Source organism: Salvelinus fontinalis, chromosome 36, assembly GCF_029448725.1.
Source record: "Salvelinus fontinalis isolate EN_2023a chromosome 36, ASM2944872v1, whole genome shotgun sequence".
Taxonomy (NCBI): domain Eukaryota; kingdom Metazoa; phylum Chordata; class Actinopteri; order Salmoniformes; family Salmonidae; genus Salvelinus; species Salvelinus fontinalis.
The window spans coordinates 19,742,743-19,756,025 of record NC_074700.1 but is presented as its reverse complement, the minus strand read 5'-3'; the positions used below and the strand labels follow the sequence as shown (position 1 = coordinate 19,756,025).

Genomic DNA, 13,283 nt, shown 5'->3' with positions numbered 1-13,283 from the left:
CTCCAACCTCTCCTACACCTGGGAGAGAGGGAATGAGACGTACAGGGACGCCCAGCAGATACACTTCTCTCTATCACCAGCAGACGGAGACATCAGTGTAACCTGCAACGCCTCCAACCCAGTCAGTGAGAAATCTGCCTCAGCAACAGTAAAGTGTAGTAATGACACAACCACCCCAGGTAACTAGATATAATAACAATCCACCATACACTTTTCATATAGTGTGCTTCTATGCTTATGTTGTGAAATATAATATACAGTATTATGTAGTACATGTGATGACATTGGGTAGATGTAATATACAGTATTATGTAATACATGTTATGACATTTGGTAGATATAATATACAGTATTATGTAATACATGTTATGACATTGGATATGTGTGCTGTTGGGGGTACTAGAGGACTGGAGCTGGAAACCACTTCAGTGTTTCTTAATCCTGGTCCTGGGGACCCAAAGGGGTGCACATTTAGGTTAATGCCATAACACTACAGGAGTGATTCCACTAAGGTATGATGATGAGTTGATTCGTGGAATCATGTCTAGGGCAAGAAATAAAACGTGGACCCCTTTGGGTCTCCATTTGCAGGTTTCAGAAACACCAGTCTAATCACATCTGTGTTATAGAGTATGATACATGGATGAAGTGGTATAGGATCTACATCGTGGTACCAGTAGGCGTCACTGTGGTGCTGATCCTCACTGTAGCTGTGGTAGTGTATTACTGCAGGGGGCGCTGTAACACAGGTATGTACAGCATCCTTACTTAAAGTGACATTTTAGGCCCTGGAAGTATTCTTAGGATAATTATGTTGTGGCATATGCTTAATAATTAGATTTTTTTTTCAAAATGTTGGCTTTATTCTGACTAGTATCTATCTGATTGGTTGATATTTTGTTCTTGTCATACACAGCAGCTCTGACTGAAGACACAAGAATGAAAGATGTAAGTATGCATTGCCGTTATTATATACAGTTGAAGTAGGAAGTTTACATACACTTACGTTGGAGTCATTAAAACTCATTTTTCAAACAATCCACAAATTTCTTGTTAACAAACTATAGTTTTGGCAAGACGGTTAGGACATCTACTTTGTGCATGATACAAGTCATTTTTCCAACAATTGGTTACAGACAGATTATTTCACTTATAATTCACTTTATCACAATTCCAGTGAGTCAGAAGGTTACATACACAAAGTTGACTGTGCCTTTAAACAGTTTGGAAAATTCGGAGATGTACCTGTGGATGTATTTTAAGGCCTACCTTCAAACTCAGTGCCTCTTTGCTTGACATCATGGGAAAATCAAAAGAAATCAGCCAAGACCTCAGAAAAAAATTGTAGACCTCTACAAGTTTGGTTCATCCTTGGGAGCAATTTCCAAACGCCTGAAGGTACCACGTTCCTCTGTACAAACAATAGTACGCAAGTATAAACACCATGGGACCACGCAACCGTCATACCACTCAGGAAGGAGAGATGAACATACTTTGGTGTGAAAAGTGAAAATCAATTCCCAGAACAACAGCAAAGGATCTTGTGAAGATGCTGGAGGAAACAGGTAAAAAAGTATCTATATCCACAGTAAAACGAGTCCTATGTCGACATAACCTGAAAGGCCGCTCAGCAAGGAAAAAGCCACTGCTACAAAACCGCCATAAAAAAGCCAGGCTACGGTTTGCAACTGCACATGGGGACACAGATCGTACTTTTTGGAGAAATGTCCTCTGGTCTGATGAAACAAAAATAGAACTGTTTGTCCATAATGACCATTGTAATGTTTGGAGGAAAAAGAGGGAGGCTTGCAAGCCGAAGAATACCATCCCAATTGTAAAGCACGGGGGTGGCAGCATCATGTTTTGGGGGTGCTTTGCACAGAAGGGACTGGTCATGAGGGAGGAAAATTACGTGGATAATTATGTGGATATATTGAAGCAACATCTCAAGACATCAGTCAGGAAGTTAAAGCTTGGTCGGAAATGGACAATGACCACAAGCATAATTCCAGTTGTGGCAAAATAGCTTACGGACACCAAAGTAAAGGTATTGGAGTGGCCATCACAAAGCCCTGACCTCAATCTTATAGAACATTTGTGGGCAGAACTGAAAAAGCATGTGCTAGCAAGGAGGCTTACAGCCCTGACACAGTTACACCAGCTCTGTCAGGAGGAATTTGCCAAAATTCACCCATCTTATTGTGGGAAGCTTGTGGAAGGCTACCTGAAACTTTTGACCCAAGTTAAACAATTTAAAGGCAATGTTACCAAATACTAATTGAGTGTATGTAAACTTCTGACCCACTGGGAATGTGATGAACGAAATAAAAGCTGAAATAAATAATTCTCTCTACTATTATTCTGACATTTCACTTTCTTAAATAAACTGGTGATCCTAACTGACCTAAGACAGTGTCACGCCCTGACCTTAGAGAGCTTTTTATGTCTCTATTTTGGTTTGAACAGGGTGTGATTTGGGTAAGCATTCTATGTTCTGTATTCTATGTCATTTTATTTCTATGTTTTGGCCGGGTATGGTTCTCAATCAGGTACAGCTGTCTATCGTTGTCTCTGATTGGGAATCATACTTAGGCAGCCTGTTTCCCTTTGTTATTTGTGGGAAGTTATCTTTGTTAGTGGCACTATAGCCCTCTTAACCTGTTTGGGGTGCAAGCCCGACCTCGGACCGAAAATGACAACAGCTGCAGAGCGCGAAATTCAAAATCTATTTTTTAAAAATATTTAACTTTTACACATTAACAAGTCCAATACAGCATTTGAAAGATAAACATCTTGTCAATCCAGCCAACATGTCCGATTTTTTAAATGTTTTACAGAGAAAACACCACATATATTTATGTTAGCTCACCACCAAATACAAAAGTGGACAGACACGTATGAATTATGATTATGAAGTATGAATTATGATTGAAGTAGCATGCACAACCAACCGAAATAAACTAAAACCAACCTAAAGAGCCCAGAAAAAACGACCTCAGATGACAGTCATATAACATGTTACACAATAAATCTATGTTTTGTTCATAAAAAGTGCATATTTTAGCTATAAATCTGTTTTACATTGATGCTACCCAAAAATGCTAATACATAGCTACAGTCTGAATCCAGCCGGGAGTAGCCAGAGAAAATACATACACCAACGTCGGCTACTAATTACACCTCATAAAACATTTCAGAAAAACATATGGTGGATAACTAATGAAAGACAGATATCTTGTGAATACAGACAACATTTCCGATTTTTGAAGTGTTTTACAGCGAAAACACAATATATCGTTATATTAGCTAACATCATAAGCTAGCATAAGGCAGCATTGATTCTAGTCAAGCGCTAGCCTAGCATAGTTAGCAGCGTTAGCATTCAACAGTTCGACATATATATGAAAAAGCATCCCAAATTGGGTCTTATCTTTCTTGGTACTCCATCAGAATGTTGTAACGGGGTCCAATGTCCAGTAGAGTCTTTAGTTGGGTTCCAGAACGAATGATTTCCCTCTTTGGTTAGCTAGCACGGTAGCATTGCTGCGCCAGAAAGCGTTTCTTCAAAAAATTCTTCCGTCGTTTCACATCTAAAGTCCAGAATAAATTGCAATAATATAATTAAAGTATATTGAAAAAACCTACTTTAGGATGATTTTGTGACATGTAGCAAATAATATCGTAGTCAGGCATCATATTCAAAGTTATCTACCTTGTTCCAGAAGCCGAGATCAAATTATCCTTCGCGCCCGGATTTTTATTTTAACTGCGCAGGTCTCACAAGAAGTTCTGTTATTCAGTCCAGGGACGAGATATTCGACCCCTTTCAATTCTCACTTCCGCATTACAGTCTGACGTACGCCTCTGACGTGTCCCTATGGTCCCAAGTCAAATGGCCTTTTATAGAGAAGGTCTTAAAGAGACACATCGCATTTTGGGAAACTCAATTCGGCTGGGAAAATGGCTGTAAAAATATTTCTGTTCGACTTAGAGAAACAATTCAAACCTTTTTAGAAACTACAGACTGTTATCTATCCAACAGTAGTAAATATATGCATATTGGAAAATAAAAAGTTTCTTAGGAGGCCGTTTGAAAATGTGCACACATTTTCCAGTTTTTTCAATATTCAGCGTGCAGCCATAACAGGTTTTAAGCTTCACGGTTGTTTCTTCGTTTCTTGTTTTGTTTGCGACATTTATATCTATAAAAAGAAAATGTACGCTCACCACGCTGCACCTTGGTCTCCTACCAACGACGGCCGTGACAGGGAATTTTTATTATGATTAAATGTCAGGAATTGTGAAAAACTGAGTTTAAATGTTTTTGGCTAAAGTGTATGTAAACTTCCGACTTCAACTGAATGTGTACTGTATTACACTATACTGTGTACTGTAATTGCTGATTGCTATTTTTGTGTTTTTGTGCAATGTTCATCCATTTTGTTTATTGTTTTAAGTACCTTTTTCTGTTTTTATTCCAGACAAGAATAAACAGTCAGGTAATTTCCATCTATGAGAACGTAGAAGATCTGGCTGTCCCAAGACTGAACAAGGTGAGAGCGAGACATGAATGGTCATACCTGATATCTTTGAACATAAATAAAACAGTCTCTCTGTGTGAAAGGGAGACTATGTAGTCTACTTGGAAATTGTCTACATTTCATAATGCTGAAACAGTTTGTTCTTGGTTGCTTTTAACATTTAGCCGCAGACTCTGTATGACAAGATCACATTTGGTCGCCAGCGAGAAACCCCCTGTTCTTCCTACCAGGAAGTACTGTGAGCTGAACAGGATGTGGTCATAAGCTGGGCTTCTATAGATATAGAACCCTCTGCATCCTCTGCATCCTACATGTGTACCTTCTGTAACAGATGTTTCATTTCATCACAACCTGCACATTTCTGTTTTTATTTTCTTACTTGTTCAGAACTGCAACCTTGTTCATGGTCATTGTGTGGTACAACTTGTTATTTTCAAGATATTCAGAGTTACATAACTTTTTGTTAGGTTCTATTGTTGCATTACAGTAATCCCTCGTTTATCGCGGGGGTTACGTTCCGAAAATGACCCGCGATAAGTGAAATCCGCGAAATAGAAAACTTTTTTTTTTTTTTTTACAATTAGCAACTATTACATGTATACAAATACAGTGACTCACGTGTAGGCCGTTTCACTGCTCTTCAGACTGGGCCGCTGCATCCTGACTGCGCTCTGCACAATGCACCAAAAAAAAAAAAAAAATGCATTATGAAAATCCGCGAAATAGCGAATCCGCGATAAGTGAACCGCGAAGTGGCGAGGGATCACTGTAATTGTTTATATTTGTGTAATAACGACTAATGGCAATTCAAAATGATATTCTTAAAGATTACTTGTGTTTCTGTGGGACTCTACAAGAGTTGAAAACAAGTTATTTTGTATTTCTATGTATTGTAGTTTAGATGTGTCTGTACAGTTAAAACCTTTTCTCAATAGGGGGGGCGCCATTTCGACTTTGTAAAAATTCGTTCCCAAATTAAACTGCCTCGTACTCAATTCTTGCTCGTACAATATGCATATTATTATTACTATTGGATAGAAAACACTCTCTAGTTTCTAAAACCGTTTGAATTATATCTGTGAGTAAAACAGAACTCATTTTGAAGCAAACTTCCTGTCAGGAACTGAAAAATCTCAAATCGGGGGCTCTGTTCCAGGGTCAGTTTATAAATGTCCATGTAATCTATGGGTCGACATGCACTGCAAACGCCTTCCCCTAGATGTCAGTAAGCAGTGAGAATTGGAATGGAGTGTCTGGGTAGTTCTGAGGCAGTATAAAAGCTCTTGGAACCGGGTTTGCACTCTTTTCAACGTTCATCATGACGCAAGACAGACCTCAGGATTGCATTCTGAAAAGCTTTCGTTATAGGCTTTAGATATATCCGGCTCTGATTTTATTCGATATAGGTGTTAAAAACATCATCCAAGATGGCGTAGCAGTCAGATGTCCTTTGTCCTCGTCTTGTCGTGTCCTGTGTATAAATATTTTTATATCCTTTTCTTCGCATATCTTTTTTTTTTTTTTTTTCGAAAACTCAACTTCAAAACACTCTCCTGCAACTCGCCTCACCCAATGTGGTGCGGATCTGTTTTTTTCTCTAAAGTATTATTCACCTCGAATCTGGAATCCCCCAACAGAAGCTAGCCAGCTCTCTAGCTACTAGCTAGCAGTAGGCTAATTACTGCTAGCGGTCATCAGCTAACCTTTAGCTCGGAAAGCTCTCGCCAATTTGTACAACGCGTCTCAAACCAGAGCATACCGGACCTATTTTCTCTCCATACCCCCGGATTCCTACCGCAGACTCTGAACATTTTCATCTGGTTCTTCGCAACTAGCTAACCGTAATCCCGGGTGACTACTCCTGGCTAGCGTTTCCATCCCGGAGCAAGCACCAATTAGCTTGAAGCTAGCCTGGCTAGGGCTCCTGGGCTACCACCGAAGCCCACTCCTGGGTTACAACATCCGGACCCCTTCTACTGCCGGTACGGGGCACAGAACCCCACCGATGCTCTACGACTGGAATACTGACATAATCTGCCCGAGGATTCCAACAGGCCCCTCAGGCGTGACGTCCGCTGAAGGCCCATTCTGGAAACACCGGCCTACTAGCTACCTGGAGCAACTTGGAATCCTACTAATCCACGACTGGTTTATCAACGTCACCGCACAAAGAGCAGAATTACTCACCAATTTACCAGCATCGGACTGTCTCTCGACAACAACGCCGGATTCCTGGCGTAATCCCTGAGCCACTACTTCTGATCCTCACAGCTAGCTTGCAGCTAGCGCAGCTAGCGCCACTGCCACGAAGCTAACACCAGTTAGCAAACACAATTCTACAATTCACAACCTCTCTTTCGCCATCGCCATCCGGCTTGGATTCTCTGTCGACACGACCACGTCTGGTCTGAATACCCCATCCGCTGTGCCCTCAACCGGCCTCCGTCTGAGCAGACCACCCCCCCCCCCCCCGGGCTACTAACTTTAAAACGGCGCGTACTAGCTTAGTGGAGGCCTCCCTGCTCCATCTACGGCTGCCCCCTGGACACTATGATCACTTGGCTACATAGCTGATGCCTGCTTGACTGTCCATTAATTCACGGTACTCCATTCTGTTTATTTGTGTTTTATCTGTCGCCTCTGTGCTTTAACTCAGGATCTGTGTGTAGTTAATCCGACCCTCTCTGCCTAGTCGTCGCCATTTTTACCTGCTGTTGCTGTGTTAGCTGACTAGCTGCTGTTATCTCACCTGTTGTTTTAGCTAGCTCTCCCAATCAAGACCTGCAATCACTTTATGCCTTATTGTATGTCTCTCTCAAATATCAATATGCCTTGCATACTGTTGTTCAGGCTAGTAATCATTGTTTTGGTTTGCAATGGACCCCGTAGTTCCACTCTCCGTACCTCTGATACCTCCTTTGTCCCACCCCCCACACATGCGGTGACCTCACCCATTGAGACCAGCATGTCCAGAGATACAACCTCTCTTATCATCACCCAGTGCCTGGGCTTGCCTCCGCTGTACCCGTGCCCCACCATACCCTGGTCTGCACATTATGCCCAGAATCTATTCTACCACGCCCATAAATCTGCTCCTTTTATTCCTTGTCCCCAACGCTCTAGGCAACCAGTTTTGATAGCCTTTAGCCGCACCCTCATCCTACTATTCCTCTGTTCCTCGGGTGATGTGGAGGTAAACCCAGGCCCTGCATGTCCCCAGTCACCCTCATTTGTTGACTTCTGTGATCGAAAAAGCCTTGGCCTCATGCATGTCAACATCAGAAGCCTCCTCCCTAAGTTTGCCTTACTCACCGCTTTAGCACACTCTGCCAACCCTGATGTCCTTGCCGTGTCCGAATCCTGGCTTAGGAAGGCCACCAAAAATTCTGAGATTTCCATACCCAACTATAACACTTTCCGTCAAGATAGAACTGCCAAAGGGGGAGGAGTTGCAATCTACTGCAGAGATAGGCTGCAAAGTTCTGTCATACTTTCCAGGTCTATGCCCAAACAGTTCGAACTTCTAATTTTAAAAATTAATCTCTCCAGAAACAAGTCTCTCACTGTTGCCGCCTGCTACCGACCCCCCTCAGCTCCCAGCTGTGCCCTGGACACCATCTGTGAATTGATCACTCCCCATCTAGCTTCAGAGTTTGTTCTGTTAGGTGACCTAAACTCGCAATATACTGATATAAACTGATATAACTTGGTTTAAAATAACTACATTATGATTTTTATTTAATTTTTTTTATTTCACCTTTATTTAACCAGGTAGGCTAGTTGAGAACAAGTTCTCATTTGCAACTGCGACCTGGCCAAGATAAAGCATAGCAGTGTGAACAGACAACAACACAGAGTTACACATGGAGTAAACAATAAACAAGTCAATAACATTGTAGAAAAAAAAGAGAATCTATATACAATGTGTGCAAAAGGCATGAGGTAGGCAATAAATTGAATAATTACAATTTAGCAGATTAACACTGGAGTGATAAATCATCAGATGATCATGTGCAAGAAGAGATACTGGTGTGCAAAAGAGCAGAAAAGTAAATAAATAAAAGCAGTATGGGGGGTGAGGTAGGTAAATTGGGTGGGTAGTTTACAGATGGACTATGTACAGCTGCAGCGATCGGTTAGCTGCTCGGATAGCAGATTTTTGAAGTTGTTGAGGGAGATAAAAGTCTCCAACTTCAGAGATTTTTGCAATTCGTTCCAGTCGCAGGCAGCAGAGAACTGGAAGGAAAGGCGTCCAAATGAGGTTTTGGCTTTAGGGATGATCAGTGAGATACACCTGCTGGAGCGCGTGCTACGGGTGGGTGTAGCCATCGTGACCACATAGGCGGAAATCCCAGGGGGGACGGGGGGGACACGACCCCCCCATCCTGGGAAAGATATGACTTGTCCCCCCCAATATATCACTGTAAACATAACTATGTAATTTCAATAATATTAATAATACGCAATGAAAGCACTTGTGCTGATTATAGACACTTAATAGCGCGTTTTTAAGTTTCACAAGATTGCGACCCCCCCGCCCTTTGCCTCACGATGGTTTGATCCACTGCCAGTTCTTTAGCTTGCAAGGTAATAGAGGGTTCGTATCTACTGTCCGAAAGGCACTCGATGTACGTAACTGACGTGAGGTAATTCAGGCAATTGCGCCATAGCAATGTATATATTTTTCTAATGTTGCAGGGTACACACACTAGCTGAATTTGCAGAGCTAACGCGCAAACTAAAGCAAACATTAACTATCAAGCTAGCTAGTACCTATTCCATTTATGTGGCGTCGTCAAAGATGGAATATTTGCTATCGTCAGTTTATTCCAAGATTAGCATGCAGCTGTAGTGCTTCAAAGTCCCTGTGATAAGGTTAGCGATAAACTGAAGTCCAAACTGAACAGAACTACACTCTCTTATACCATTGTCTTAAATATATTTAATGGTCTCGTTGCAAAAGCTAAATTGTCGCTAGTGATTTTTTATTTTTTTTCACCTTTATTTAACCAGGTAGCAAAGATTATAGCAAACACCACAGAAACGGAATTGGTGCTCGCTAGCTTTGCAAATTCAGCTATTGTTGGAAGCTAGCCAATATGAAACAAACTATGTTAAAATTACAAAAGGTTGCAGCATGTGTTGTGTAAATGTGTGTGTGTGCAGCTAGACCGGCCAGCCAGCCAGTCAGGTAGAAAAATGTCAGAAAAAAGTAAAAAGACGGACATCAGAGTATTTTTCAGTACACCAAAACGCAAAGTAAGAACTCTAGTAGCCTAATATCTCAAAGACGAGTTGATAAAATGTTCATAAGAAAGAAGTGAAATGCTAATGGAAATGTTTCACAATGATGTCATTAGGCAGAGCAGGCAACAGATGGCACACAGACAGCTGAGTTGGGGACAGATATGCAGGGACAGACTGACAGAGACAGGGAGTCTCAGGTAGGTTTGTTGAGTCTTTGTTTGGCAACATTATGAAAGGTTCTCAATTTTTTTGATTTGTAAAATAGGGACATAATTGGAAAATGCCATGGATACCCCCACTCTCAACTTAAACTGGTGACTAAACTAAGATTTGTTAAAGGCAATGGTATTGCTGTTGTGATTAATTGTGTAGTTTTGGGTACCAGTAGTTAGGAGTACAGCAAACACCTTATTTCTTTTCTAGGAGTCAGACTGTGAGTCAGTGAGGGTGGTGAAAGGGAAAGAGCCAAGGAGAGAGACTTCAGAGGACAGTGTCACAGCCACGGCAGGACCAGGTGTCACCCTTGTTGCCAGCAGCACCAGTATAGGGGACAGTGGCACAGCATCGTCCAGTTACCTCAGTGATGGCACAAAACCATATCAGCCACACCCACAATTTATAGAACCGCAAACTCTTGCCAACAGAGTGTTGATGTTTCAAGAGAGATGGTTTCGCGATTTCCCCTGGCTACATTATAATCCATCAATAAAAGGAGTGTTGTGTTTTCACTGTAGCCAAGGGTTTTCAAGCCAGCCATCTTTTGGCCAAAGAGCAGATTCTGCCTTCATTAGTGCAGGATTTAGGAACTGGAGAAAAGCCATTGAAAAATTCACAGCACATCAAAACTGCCAAACCCACCGCCACTTTGTAACTGTAACAGCACACCAGCTAAATCCAATCAGTGTCCAGTTATCCAGCGCGTGGGGTAAACAGCAGGAGGACGCAAGGCATTGCTTGATGAAAATTGTTAGTTCGGTGCGGCATGTAGTAAGACAGGGACAAGCCTTTAGAGGCTACACGGATGAAAGTGGGAATTTATACCAGCTTTTGAAACTCAGGGCAGAAGAGGATGATCCCATTTTACTGAAGTGGTTAACAGAGCGTACCACAATGTACACAGGCCCCAAAGCACAGAATGAAATTCTGAACATGGCCAATACAGTCATTCGAGGCATTGCAGCTGAGATTAGGTCTCTTCCGATTGTACAATTTTCATTAATTGTTGATGGTACTCAAGATGTCTCTGGTGCTGAACAGGAGAGTGTCTGTCTGCGTTATGTTGACCATGACCTTGTTCCTCACGAGGACTCGCCTGTTGTCTCCGACACCCTGTCTCTGGTATGCAGGCTGCAGTCGAGTGTGTGCGGTCATCTCTTAGGGGCAAGAGAAATGACGAAAGCTACCTTGCACTGTATGAGAAAGCAACAACTTTGATTGACTCTATTGAATCCATTGAATCCATTGAGACGCACTCAAGACGATTTGCTGGCAAAGCATTGGATCACTATAGGGCAGAATTTCTTTAAGTGTTGGATGGTGTGGAGGTTCAGTTTGGCGACCGTTTTGACCAGGACAGTCTAAACGTCCTGCAAAAGTTGGAAAGAGCGCTTCTCACGGGCGAGTTGGATCAGTCTCTAGATCAGTACCCTGAGCTGAACATAGATTCTCTTTCAGTGCAGATCCCTCTCTTTCACAACAAATACCCCTGTAGCAGCAGTTGAGAGGCAGCAGAGGTCCTCAGGAGGCTTCCAGTGGAGGTGCGGGGGTTGTTTGACCAAGTTGAGGTGCTGATCAGAATTTTGTTTGTGGTGCCAGTGTGTTCATGTGAGGCTGAGAGGAGTTTCAGTGCACTCCGCAGGTTAAAGACTTGGCTACGGGCCAGCATGGGCCAAGAGAGACTGAACGGCGTAGTTGTCTGTAATGTACATAAAGACAGGCTGGACAGTCTCAAGAGGGAAAATATCTGCCAGCAATTTGTTGGATCCATTGAAACCCGCAAACATATGTTCGGTTCTTTTGTGCAGTAGTGTGTATAGCAGTGGTTCTCAACCTTTTTTGGGTACTGGAACCCCTGCATATTTTGAGGCAAGGCAGGCAAGGTTTTGAGCGGTCCTCAGGGACCTCCACCCCCTCTATATTATATGTAAACCTACTGGAAACCTTGTGGTACTGAATACGTTCATTACACTTTATTTTATTTCACGGACACCTTGCAATTAGTCCATGGATCCCTGTTTGAGAACCCCTGGTGTTATTGATATTTGTTATTTTGTTTAGTAGTTTTCAGTTTTTAGTACATGACAGTACACTTACAAATTATTATTATTATTTCATGTTATTTTATTTAAAATTGCATACTTTGTGTGACATACTTGTCCATAGCTGCTGTTTGAAGAGTTGAGACACTGACTGAAGGATATTTTGTTTGATTTATTTGGGTTTTTCATTGAAGTAGTTATTTTGCTTTTAGAACTGTACTTATTTTAAGCTTTTTGTTCTTGTAAAGATATTGTAGTAGACTCAGGCCAGGTGCACATATTTAATGACTATATAAATGTATCACAAAGTCAAATTAAAAGGTCAATTCAATACGGAGACCAACTTTGTGATGGTTCTCAATGGAGATTCTTTACGATGAGATCACACCATGTTCATTGTATTTATGAAAACTACTCCCATACAGTGTACAGTACCATTGCCGCCTAATGGCCTTTCTTGATATTGCTGGTTGTAAGTACGAATACCTGCATACATACTGGACTGATAAGGAACACTGCTATAACTATTATTAGTAGTAGTATTATAATGATTTAAACAAGTTGGGACAACCCTTCAGTTAACTACTGTACCTAACAATTATCCAGTAGTAGTGATTATGGTTCCTCAATATACATTTAACATATTACAACGTAGGCTATGTGTTGCAGCACTACTTTTGTTGTCCCCCTCAGGAATTGCTCCTGAGAAAATTTCATGTAATTGTCCCCTCCAAGGTTGATATCAGATTTTCGCCCCTGCGTGACCAGTGAACTGAGATAAGGCGGCACTTTACCTAGCATAGCCTTGTAGATGACCTGGATCCAGTGGGTCTGACGACGAACATGTAGCGAGGGCCAGCCGACTAGGGCATACAGGTCGCAGTGGTGGGTCGTATAAGGTGCTTTAGTAACAAAACGGATGGCACTGTGATAAACTGCATCCAGTTTGCTGAGTAGAGTATTGGAAGCTATTTTGTAGATGACATCGCCGAAGTCGAGGATCGGTAGGATAGTCAGTTTTACTAGGGTAAGTTTGGCGGCGTGAGTGAAGGAGGCTTTGTTGCGGAATAGAAAGCCGACTCTAGATTTGATTTTGGATTGGAGATGTTTGATATGAGTCTGGAAGGAGAGTTTGCAGTCTAGCCAGACACCTAGGTACTTATAGATGTCCACATATTCTAGGTCGGAACCGTCCAGGGTGGTGATGCTAGTCGGGCGTGCGGGTGCAGGCAGCGAA

General features: G+C 42.0%; 2 protein-coding genes across 2 annotated transcripts in view; both read left to right on the top strand.

The window, feature by feature from the left end:
- Positions 1-5,758, top strand: part of LOC129835470 (uncharacterized) — a 17,175-nt gene extending 11,417 nt beyond the window's left edge. Inside the window, exons 3-7 of the mRNA XM_055901107.1 lie at positions 3-179; positions 630-749; positions 917-948; positions 4,482-4,553; positions 4,706-5,758. Of these exons, the coding sequence (XP_055757082.1) occupies positions 3-179; positions 630-749; positions 917-948; positions 4,482-4,553; positions 4,706-4,783 (479 nt within the window). The 3' untranslated portion in view covers positions 4,784-5,758. The remainder of the gene's footprint in view (positions 1-2; positions 180-629; positions 750-916; positions 949-4,481; positions 4,554-4,705) is intronic.
- A 2,520-nt stretch (positions 5,759-8,278) lies between these two features.
- Positions 8,279-13,283, top strand: LOC129835375 (zinc finger MYM-type protein 1-like). The gene is made up of 3 exons (XM_055901013.1): positions 8,279-9,187; positions 9,902-9,985; positions 10,212-13,283. Exons 2-3 carry the CDS (start codon positions 9,950-9,952, stop codon positions 11,220-11,222), a joined length of 1,047 nt encoding a protein of 348 aa, XP_055756988.1. The 5' UTR covers positions 8,279-9,187; positions 9,902-9,949; the 3' UTR covers positions 11,223-13,283.

Coding starts and splice junctions, on each gene's coding strand:
- LOC129835375 (XM_055901013.1), top strand. CDS start 9,950: ATGCAGGGACAGACTGACAGAGACAGGGAGTCTCAG. Junction 9,986..10,211: donor ACAGAGACAGGGAGTCTCAG/GTAGGTTTGTTG, acceptor TTTCTTTTCTAG/GAGTCAGACTGTGAGTCAGT.